Source organism: Chelonoidis abingdonii, chromosome 6 (genome assembly GCF_003597395.2).
Source record: "Chelonoidis abingdonii isolate Lonesome George chromosome 6, CheloAbing_2.0, whole genome shotgun sequence".
NCBI classification, from domain to species: domain Eukaryota; kingdom Metazoa; phylum Chordata; order Testudines; family Testudinidae; genus Chelonoidis; species Chelonoidis abingdonii.
In genome coordinates, this window is record NC_133774.1 from 17,557,657 (window position 1) to 17,569,715 (window position 12,059).

Below are 12,059 nucleotides of genomic sequence, written 5' to 3' on the forward strand. Positions count from 1 at the left end.
AGTACATGGCAACCCGCCCAGAGCAGGACCATTTTTGTTGCGTGATGCTCTGATCATGGAGAAGTGTTCAGCTGCTGAGAGAATTTCCCTTTTGGCCATGGCTACATCCTCTTTTCGTCCAGTGACGACAAAAATGGGTTCTTCTCCACGAACAGGGGTCTTAATGTAAGTATTTGTCTTGGCCCTTAATGCTTTTATTTTGCAACCTGTTTAGAGGAAAGAAAGAAAGAAACACATATTTAGCAACGAACGATTTTTAAAACAAACAAACAATCTCCTGTTTTAAACTGCTTGCAAGCTTCAAGGAACTGCAATGGTGAAACCTGAAGCCATCTGGTCTTCTCACAAGTCATGTCAGTGAAAGCAGCAAAAACTTCTCTCTCAATTATTTCCACGCTGATCTGTGGTGACCACAAGGGTGAGACTAACACACTGTGCAGTAAGAACAGGAGTACTTGTGGCACCTTAGAGACTAACAAATTTATTTCAGCATGAGCTTTCGTGAGCTACAGCTCACTTGATAGAAGAAGTGAGCTATAGCTCACGAAAGCTCATGCTGAAATAAATTTTAAGGTGCCACAAGTACTCCTGTTCTTTTTGCGGACACAGACTAACACGGCTGCTACTCTGAAATCTGACACTGTGCAGTAACATTATTCAACTGATTTTTCTTAATTACTTTTAAAAGTGTTTTTACATTATTCCTTAATACTACAATCTATTCTGAAGGCAAGTCCCCTAGTGCTTGGCCTATTCGATGAGGCTGTGCTATTTCTATAGGGTTTTTTTTTTTTCTAAAAACACATGATTAAAGATAGCACCTTTCCAATGTTTCCCAGACAAGAAAGAGAAATTAAACTCACTGAGATATCAGAGTTGTAAGTGATGCAATAAAAGTTTTCATCTGCTCGAGCATGGCGTTTATTGCACCATCCTGAATTGTATGGAATGTCAGTTCTAATAGGTGTCAATGTTTAAGATTAAAAAAGGAATTCAGTTGCTTAGGTGCATGCTAAGGATTTACCTGTGACAACCGTGTGTGTGTAGGGGCGGGGGAGGGGGGAAGGTGGTAGAAATTTTGCTACTCAGCTGTTCAATTCAATTCTTTTCAGTCCCCTCTACATCAGTTACTTTGATATGAATCTTTAACTTTAGCACTAGTAGACCTATAGGAGTTGTAGTAACAGTGGGAACACCAGGCAAGGTGCTGGCAGCCTTTCAACACTGTGTCAATTAGGCCTACGTACCTGTAGCCTTGTCTACACTCGTGCTCCATGAGGAGTTAAAAAAAAATATATATATATACACACACACACACACACACACACACACACACACACACTTTGGATAAATGCCCTTACATTACAGAGCAAAAGTCAGGTATACATGGCTCCACCACCACCACATGGTACTTACTACATTTACAGGCACTGTGGAAATTAACTAGAATTCTGTGTTTCTGGCTTTGTGGGGTGTACTTCCTCAATCATGTCAAGATGCATGCTGAACACCTGCAGGATCACGCTAAACCTTCGACAAACACACAAACAAACAACACACAGTCCACTGACTTCTCCTGCCTCCTTCCTTCCCCACCCCCATCAGAAGTGTTCAGTACAAAGAAGTCAAACACTGACAGGAGTTAGAGAGCAAACAATGCACACACATATTAGGTACTTTAATCAACATCCTCAAAACATGACATTTACCAAGAAGGGTTGTTACCAGTGAGTACTGGTATAATTTATGCTTTACTCTTGCCTCATTTGATAAGGGGAGACTTCCCTCCCAGCCTGTTGAGTAACAGTCTGCCAGTTTTCTCCTTATACACAATTTGGTATAATCTTTGTACATTAGGTGCTTGCTGGGATTTTCAAGCTGTAGTTACATAATGAATGCTGAAGGAGTAGAAATGAAAAGTTAAAGAAGCTTTACACTTGTATAATTCAAAAAAGTTTGAGGACAAAATGGCAGGCAGGTCTCTTCCTAAAATATGTGAGGATTTTTAGCATGTTGTACACACAAGCAACTTGAACTCCTGCTGCACATCATCAGGACCCAGAAGCAGCCAACAGACTCTGTCAGTGATCTGTAACAGTTCTTTAGGACACAGGGTATGTCTACACTGCAGCTGGAAGCAAGTCTCTTAGCCCAGGTAGACAGACTCGAGCTAACAGATAAAAAAAAAACCCAGCAGCATCGATATTGCTACTCAGGCTGCAGCTCCGACTCCCTAGGCTTGAAAGCCCAAGCCACAATGGTCACACTGCGTTAGTTTCAGCCCCACTAGCCTAAGTCTGTCTACCTCAGCTGGGAAGCTTGCTCTCAGCTGCAGTGTAAACATACCCAAAGGGGGTAACATTAGCCGCTTAACAGCCATAGGGGGGAAACACATAATTTCAAGGGCACTTCCGCAAGGGAAATGATCAATTTAAGCCCCCCAAACATTTCCGTCTCAAAACATTACCTACGACTGTTTCAAGTAACACTTTTGATGATTAGAATCAGGTGGGGGGGAGGGGGAAGGGGAAGGGATCATTACCTCTTGGGGCTCCTCTGCAGATCCTTTTGAGGAGTTTAGAAGCCCTGGGGATGTTAGGTCAGCTGACCTGGGCTTGTGGGCCTTGGGCCAAAAAATTGGTGAGCAGATGTTTGCGCTCAGGCTGCCTACAAGGATGGAGCGTCCCAGCCCAAGCCAGAATATCTACCCAGCAATGTTTAGCCCTGAATCCCGAGACAGCAGCTCACTCCCTGGGGGCTTTTATCCTCACGTGAATGTGCCCTAAGAAGCCCTACACTGCAATGCTGCTGTCAAGGCCAGAAAGCAGGCGAGAAGAAGAAAGAGGTACAGATGGTGTGGGTGGCACTGTGCCTGTGCCCATCTACTCTCTTTTGCTGAGCAGGCACCTTAGTGTCAACCAGAAGCCAGAAAACCTTCGAAAAGGCTTTTTTTTTAAAAAAGGATTTTCTATCAAATATTCCAGGCTATACTATGTACAAGGATGCTTGCAGAAAGGGGAATCTTTAATGAATTTAGGAAAAAAACTCAACCCCCCCAAAAGTGACAATATGTCCCTTTCATTTACTTTGTAAAGAAAGATTTTATGCAAGTGCTTTGGGAGTGGAGTCTGCTAATAGTCAAATCCATCGAGCAGGACAACTACCACACCAGCAATTGAATGGGAGGACTAAGAAAAAATCAGATGTCACAAGCATTGTGGGAGGTTGGAGGGATCAGCTTTTGGAGAAAGGTTCAATTTCTCTGCAAACAACACTAATGTACAATATAGCTCCTAATTTAAGTAATTTCCTCTCCTCTCTGTACACCCTAGATTGTGTTGTGGGCTTCCCACTCTGAGTAAGTGCCCAGCCTGCCCTTGGTTTTGGATGCCACCACAAACATTAAGTTGACAAATCAACATGAAATTTGCCTTGGGGGATAAATTTACCCACTGTGAGCTCAATATGCTGCTGCTAAGCTTCTCAATGCAGTAAAGTCTTGCTTATCCAAATGCCCCCAAATTGAAATCATATCCTCCTCATGTGCACCAACTATTCCCCCCCCTCCCCCCCAAAACACACACATGCAAGAATTATTTCCTTCATTCCACTTGGATAACTGATACTGTGTCTTTATTTCATAGAGGGTATGAAACATGAACATTTAAAGAAAACCTTGAATACTTTAGAGTAGATCGGGCACAAAATGTACTTTAAAATGGCAGATTTGAGCCTACTGAATACTAGTTTCCATGGTGCTTTACCAATCTGAGTAAGTTGCACATTCACAAGTTTCCCTGGTAGCTAGTCTTCTGTCTCTAACACCCAATCCCCACAACCTGCAGGGACTTGTCATGTCAAGTGACAACTCATAAAAATGTTGCTTTTAATAAACTTCAGTCTCAGTACAACTCACATTGATAAGGTTTCATAATATGTCAGCATTCAGAATGGTGCACTGACCAAGAGCAGCATGACTTTTTTTTTCTCTCTCTCTCTCTTTTTTTTTTTTTTTTTTTTTTTTTTTAAGATATGACTCTCCAGGCTCGAAAAAGCAAAGCCTCAGATCTGCCTCTTGCCAAAAAGATGGCAGAACAATACCTTAGACATTTAAAAACTGGCTTCGCAAGAAAGCAGTTTCCACCAAATCCAAGGTATACTCTCAAACTTTATCTAAAGGATAGAAGGAACTGCCACTGAAGGAAATCATTAGGGCCCCACCAAATTCATAGTCCATTTTGGTCAATTTCACAGTCACAGGATTTTAAAAGTAATCAATTTATGATTTCATGGTGGTGTAACTGGGGGACGGGGGTCCTGACCCAAAAGAGGGTCACAGGGGTTCCAAGGTTATTGTAGAGGGGTCATGGGATTGCCACCCTCACTTCTGTACTGCTGCTGGCACGGTCGCTGCCTTCACAGCTGGAGAGCACTGGTTGCTGGCTGGGTATCACAAGTACATACATACAAGATTAGGGTTGGAAGGGACCTCAGGGGGTCATCAAGTCCAACCCCCCACTTAAAGCAGGACCAACTAAATCATTCCAGCCCGGGCTTTTTCAAGACGGGCCTTAAAAACCTCTAAGGATGAAGATTCCACCAACTCCCTACGTAACACTTTCCAGTGCTTCACCTCCCCCCAGTGAACCAACCTCTAATGCCAGTGCCACCACCAGCAGTAGCACAGAAGTGAGGTTCACAGGAGTATGGGTGGGGTGGGTTACCATATGCCCGAGCTTTCCCAGAAGCCTCCCATCTGGATCAGAGGCTGTCCCAGCCAGCAGCCGCAGAGCTTCTTGCAGCCAGGTAAAGTTAGAACATAAGAACAGCCATACTGGGTCAGACTAAAGGTCCATCTAGCCCAAAATCCTGTCTTCCAACAGCATCCAATACCAGGTGCCCCAGAGGGAATGAACAGGCCAGGTAATCATCAAGTAAGTGATCCATCCCATCACCCATTCACAGCTTCTGGCAAACAGAGGCTAGGGACACCACCCCTGCCCATCCTGGCTAATGGCCTTTGATGGACCTATCCTTCACGAATTTATCTAGTTCTAGGTTCCCAGAGGTGGGTCTGCCCTGGCTCCTTGAGTGGCCCCTACAGGGGCAGAGGAAGTCCTGTCTTTCCCCAGCCCTGGCCATGACCACCCTCCACCTTGTCCCTCCGCTACAATAATCAGATTTCGCGGGGGAGACCAGATTTCATGGAGTGTGATGTGTTCATGGCTGTGAATTTGGTATGGCCCGAATAATCATGTACAACACCAGAGACCTATGAATGCACCAATCAATACCAACTCAGTTTAGTTTGCTAGGAAAGCTGGAAGACACCCATAATAGACTATTGTAAAAGGCAACTGTGTCATAACAAGGTCATTAAACCTCATTATATAATTCTATTAGAACAATTTTTCTATTTGTTTTTACTTGGCTGTTCTGGTTCCCTACCCTCCTCTATTAGTCACTGCAGAGGTGACGATGCATAGCTTGGCTGATTCCATTTCCTTGTACAGTATGCTGCATCTGAGCATGCTGCCTTCAGTCTGACATGGAATCATTAAGCTATTAAGAGTCATATGGCCACTGTACAAATCAAGAAGTTTCTCAGCCTTTTGAGTCAGGGACAAAAACGCATATGAAGAAAAATCCCCCAACCCTCCCCCCTCCCCTCATGTCTCCTAATTCTTGAATTGAATAGCTATTCTGATGTAAGACAATGTAGAATATCCCAGTAACAAATGTAAACAGACATGGACAGTGAAGTCTGACAGCCAAGGAGTACTGTAGACTGAGGTCTACACTTAGATTAACTTAGCTGCATCACCAGGGAATGAAAAATTTCTCATCCTGAGCACTGTAGTAAGGTTGACCTAACCCATGTTGTAGACACAGTTAGGTTGATGGAAGAATTCTTCCACTGACCTACCTACCACCTCTTGGAGAGGCTGACTAACTATATCCACCAACCCCACCCCTGCATTGTTACTGTAGTGTAAATATATCCGTAATGTGTGTAGTTCTACCGATTTTAAATGGGCCTACAGCTGTGCTTAACTTTACCACTGAGTAAGGCACGATAAAACTAAGTGTAGACTGGCATAGCTGTCGGCAAGGGGTGAGATTTTGTTTTGTTTAAACTGACATAGTTACGTCACAAAAGTGTTCTGCAGATGCAGTTACACCAGATAAGGGGGTTTTATACTGGTATAGTTTATTTTGCTTTGCTGAACATGAATAAAGTTATACCAGTACAGTAACTCCTCACTTAACTGTTGTTATGTTGCTGATTTATTAGGGAACAAGCTTGTTTAAGTTGTGCAATGTTCTCTTATAACACTGTTTGGCAGCTGCCTGCTTTGTCCACTGTTTGGAGCATTCTCTGGAAGAGCAGCCTCTCCTTGTGGGGATTAGAAATGGGGGGAGGGGGCGCTTCTGCCCCAAATTCCCTGTAAGATATGTGGCTCGACAGCGGCCCAGCAGCAGTTCAGGTGGTCCTCCCCACACTGCCATGCTGCTCCTGCCCTGCCCTCTGCCTTGGAGCTGCTCCTGGGAGCCTCCTGCTTGCTAGGGGGTGGGGGGGAGAGGGATGCTGATATCAAGATGTCCATCTGCTCCTGCCCGCCCTCTCCACAAAGCTCCCAGAAAGGAGGGAAAGAAGGAGCTTGCTGGAAGCTGTTGCTTCCTGCTTGATCTGCTTAAAAAGGCAACATAATTGAAGTGGGGTCAGCGTACTTAAAGGGGCAATGCATGTCTGTCTCTCTCACTCATGCATGCACCTTCCAGCACTTTGGAAAGTCAGCACTTGTGCAGCTGTGCATGTGTTGTCAGGAGGAGGGAGTGGTGTGCTCCAGCTGGACAGCCTGGGTTCATCATCATGTTCAGTTTTGCTGGGAAGTGTTTGCAGCTACTGGCCTGCGTCTATTATGTTTCCTCCCTCCTGCCTCAATCCATGCTGCCGTGTAGAGCGTGAGGCTACATTAACAACAGTGTATTTACCCTTGAGGGCTCAATGGAGTGCTAGATCATCATTTAGCAGCAAGGCATTCCCTGGGAAATATCCCACCCTCTGACTCCACCGCCTCAACAAAGCTTCACAATCATTCATTGCTGTGTACAATATTAAGCTGTTTAAAACTTATACTGTATATGCATTTTTTTGTCTGGCAAAAAAAAGTTTCCCTGGAACCTAACCCCCCCATTTACATTCATTCTTATGGGGAAACTGGATTCACCTGACATCGTTTTGCACAGAATTCCATTAAGTGAGGCGTTACTGTACAAGACCTTTTATATGTGAAATTGAAGGCTTGTCTACATGGTGGGATAATTTACATTACAAGGGTATGATTTCTAAAGTGCATGACCATGCTGCACATTAAATGGTGCATGTAGACCTGCTGGTGTACACTAAATGTTCTGTAGCGCACTTCAACGTAGTGCTGTTACACTGCCCTAGAAAACTTTTAGCGTGCACTAGCATGGTCAACACAGACCAATTAATGGGCAACATATTGATGCACTTTAGAAATCACACCCCAGTTATGTGCATTGTTAGAAAGCATTGAGAAGCGCTAAGATTTCCCCTTCTCCTTTATGCTGTCATATTTAACAAGCGTAGACAACACCTAAATCTTTGAAGGATTAGGGCCTTAACTATTTGCTAGTTGGTTTGTGCTGGTCATATACAAAGAACTATGTTAAGCCTGAAGTTGATACTTCAAGGAAAATGAGAACACTTGGTTTGGCTCATCTTTCTCAAACCTCCTCCCCTTTTTCTTAAAAGACAGACTTGTCTGCCCATGAATGTTATAAGCTATAAATATACTTCCCCAAGAAACGCAATTTCCTCCTTTAGAGCAGGTCTTATCTCTCAAATAAATACATGTTTAGGCTCAAATAAATATCTGAAGGACAAAATAGGTCTTTGGCAACAGTCTTAAAGCCTAAAAAGAGATTTGGCACGTGTGCTCGTCTATCAGCTAGGGCTGGGTGGCTATTATAAATCATGAGTTTAAGAAGAAAAAAAAATAGTGTCAGAAACATGGCTAACCCTAATGGCTTCAAGTGAGGTAGCATACTGCATTAGACAAATATTATTTATCATACAAGTGCTGATGGCATGCTCAGCCTTATTCAATACACTGAGGCACTGGAGGGGTAATATTTTAAGACAATATTGCCCAGGTAAAAAGGCCTTAGCTAGCTGCCTGATCTAGTTAGTTTTTCCACGTTTTTTTGTATTTAAAATGTACATGTATTTCCGAACTACAACCCAGGGCATTTAGGAAGAGGGTTCAGTTCATAAAGGGGTAGGGAAGATGATTTGTGATAAATAAGCCTGCCAGGATTACACTAACAATGTCCTTATTTACCCCATGCAATCAATTAAGTCTTTTTAAAGGGCAAGAATTATTTTACAGTAATAGCTCTTTCAAGATGTTCTGTGTTTGTTTCTACCAGGTTCTGCCACTGTAGATAGGGCAACTCCAGATTCAGAACTGATGTATGTACCTAGCAATTTTACTGAGCTTTTATTTGTTCAAACTGGAATCTCAAAATACGGGTGTGGAGTGGAGATGTCTCAACTGTACTATAGCTAGAGTGATGCCTATGAGGAGTACAGGACAGCAGGGCTTTGGAGCGGTGCTCCAGCTCCAGGCAAAAACCTGCAGCTCCACTGCTCCATGCTCCACTCCAAAGCCCTGCAGGACAGCCAAACAAATTTTAATAGATACATTAAATTTCAACTTTTGACTTCAAGCATTTAAAAACAAAACAAAACAAAAAAAACAAAACCCCCCAACACTAAATAGCTGAGGAAAAAACACTGATGTTCCTAAATGTAGCAGCTGAAATGGTAACACTAATGCCGTATACCAGTGGTTCCCAAACTATGGGGTGTGCCCCCTGTAAGTGGGTGCAGAGGAACATTTGAGGGTGTGCACACAGCAGGGCCAGGCCAGCCCCATGGGGGGGTGTCTCAGAGTCCCCGGGTGATGCTCTGGAACTGCTCCCCACAAAGCCAGTCAGGACTTTGGGGAGCCTCCTCTCCCTTGGAGCAGACTGTCTTCAGGGCAAGCAGCTCACATGGCTTCACCTTCCTGGGTCTGACCTTGGAGCATTCAGCATATGCCCCTCTGTGCGCTTCCCACAGAAAGTCTACCCAGGTGGGATCCTGGGGAAGCCACAGGGTCCTGCACACCCCCCACTTTGCAGTCAGACGTGATTCTTCGCCAGCCAGTAAAACAGAGGTTTATTAGATGACAGGAACATGAGCTAAAACAGAGCTTATAGCTACAGAGAACAGGACCCCTCAGCCGAGTACATCCTGGGGTCCAGCGAGTCAGATCACCCTGTCTGCACTCACTCCTCATCCCCAGCCAGCCCCAAACTGACCCCCTCCAGCCCCTCCTTTCCAGCCTGTGTCTCTTTCCCGGGCCAGAAGGTCACCTGACCTCTTTGTTCTCTCACACCTTCAGCATTCCCTTGCAGGGGGAAGGGCCTCGGCCATTAGTTGCCCAGGAGACAGAGTGTCGGCCAGAAACTGAGGCACCCACACAGTATTCAGAGGAAACATTAAGAACAGTCCCACTTCATCACAGGGGGGAGGGAGGGAGCACCACCGAGCCCAGTTCTGCCCTCTGCTTTGCTCCCAGCCCTGCCCTCATTCCCTCTCCACCTCTAGCCCCAGCTCCTCCCCCAGCCCAAGCGCCTCTGCTGCCAATTGTGTGACAATGGGGTGTGCACATGTGGACACATTCAATTACTGGTAAGGGGGAGTGGGGCAGGAAAAGCTTGGACACCACTGCTCTAGACAGTTCTAATCTTTTGTTAGTAGGCAATAATAATCATGTTCTTATGGATTTCGACATAATAAACCAGATGAGACAAACTGTTAAGATAACAAGTTTCATGCGTCAAGCTTTGGAAGGGGAAACCTCAAAGTGACTTGATAAAAGAACCATCTAGAAAAGCAACGACTACTGGAGGGGGCTCAGGGCTGGGGCAGGAGCTTGGTGAAGGAGGGGTATGGAGCACTGGCTCTGGGAGGGGGCTTACGGCTGAGACAGGGGTTCAGGCTTGGGAGGACCTCAGAGCTAGGGTGCAGGAGGGGGCTTGAGGTGCAGGCTCCAGGAGGGGGCCGAGGCTTGGGTAAGTGCAGGAGAGGGATCAGGGTGCTGGCTCTGGGAGGGGGCAGGGGTCCTACCAGGCTGCAGTTACTTGAGATGGCTCCCGTTTGGTGGTGCAGTGGGGCTAAAGCAGGCTCCCTGCCTGCCCCGGACCTACACCGCTCACAGAAGGGGCCAATGCTCCCTTGAGGCCCTTGGGGAGAGGGGATGGGACACAGACATGGCTCCAGATTCTGCCCCTCTTTGCAGGCACCGCCCCTGCAGCTCCCATTGGCCAGAATTCCCTGTTCCTGGCCAATGGGAGCTGCATGGACAGTGCTTGCAGGCAGAAGCAGTGTACGGAGACCCCTCCCCCCCCTCCCCTGGGAGCATGATGGCTGTTCCTGGGAGCAGCATGGGGTTGGGGCAGGCAGAGAGCCTCCCTTAGTGACAGACCTGCTGCACCACCAGACTTTTAGCAGCCAGAGATCACGATCGACTGAGAGAGTCTCCAGGATCGACCAATTAATTGCAATCAACCAGTTGGTGACCACAGGTCGACACTATAGCACAGCAGTGCCACTCCTATGCTGCTATAGTGCAGACACACCCATAAACATTAAGGAAGGAACTCAAGTCCTAATCTCCCTCAATTATTTCCTTCCACTAAAATTGAAGTGACTCCTCCGAAGTGATTCTTCAGAAGTGAGAAATTGGGCATGGATCTGAAGAGGCAATATAGTCAAAGAACACTTACTGTTAAATAATCCTTCTCTCCTTCCAAACGGTCTCAGAACATCCCCAGAGATAGGTGGTTAACAAGCAGTCACTACCCAGTTGTGGGGTGAACATAAAAATGGCTATACTGGGCCAGACCAATGGTCCATCTAGGCCAATATCCTGTCCAGACAATGCCAGCTGCTTCAGAGGGAATGAACAGAACAAGGCAGTTATCAAATCATCTGTCCCCTGATGTTCAATCCCAGTATCCGGCAGTCAGAAGCTTAGGGACACCCAAACATGGGTCACATCCCTGCCCATCCTGGCTAATAGTCACTGATATATAATTTCATGGAGGCCAGATCAAATTCTTTTCTGAACCCAGTTATACTTTTGGCCTTCACAACACCCTCTAGCAACGAGTTCCACAGGTTGACCCTGCGTTGTGTGAAGAAGTACCTCCATAGGTTTGTTTAAAACCTGATGCCTATTGATTTAATTGAGTGACCCCCGGTTCTTGTGTGAAGGGGTAAAACACACTTCTTTATTCACTTTCTCCAGACCATTCATGATTTTATAGGAGCCCCCTTCCATGGGGGATCTGACAGGTGTCTATAAAGCTGAACAGTCCTAGTATTCTTAATTTATTCTCATATGGAAGCTGTTCCATACCCCTAATCATTCTTGTTGCCCTTCTTGTAACTTTCCCAATTTTAATACATCTCTTCTGAGATGGAGCAACCAGAAATGCAAACAGTATCCAAGGTGTGGGCATATCATGGTTTTATATAGCGTCTTTATGATATTTTCTGTCTATCCCCCTTTCCTAATGGTTCCCAATAGTCATCTTTTTTTGACCGATACTGCATATTGAGTGGATTTTTTCAAAAACACCTATCCACGGTGATTCAAATATCTTTCTGTAGTTGTAATAGCTAATTTAGAAGCTGTCATTGTATCTGTACAGTTGGCATTTTTCCAGTGTGCATTACTTTGCATTTATCAACAATGAATTTCATATGCCACTTCGTTGCCCAGTCACCCAGTTGTGTGAAATCCCTCTAACTCCTCAGAATCTGCTTTGGCTTTAGCTTTCTTGAGTAATTTTGTATCCCCTGCAAACTGCCACCCCTATTTATACCTTTAACCAGATCACTGATGAATATGCTGAGCAGCACTGGCCTCACTACAGATCCCTAGGGGACCCTGCTATCTAACGCTCTCCATTAT

The 12,059-nt window shown here is 45.3% G+C and overlaps 1 protein-coding gene across 1 annotated transcript in view; it reads right to left on the bottom strand.

Moving 5' to 3' along the window:
* The window catches only part of MEX3C (mex-3 RNA binding family member C), a 33,974-nt gene that overhangs the window by 2,957 nt on the left and 18,958 nt on the right, over positions 1–12,059 (bottom strand). The window contains exon 2 of the mRNA XM_032786072.2: positions 1–206. This exon is cut by the window's left edge and continues 2,957 nt beyond it. Within this exon, the coding sequence (XP_032641963.1) occupies positions 1–206 (206 nt within the window). The remainder of the gene's footprint in view (positions 207–12,059) is intronic.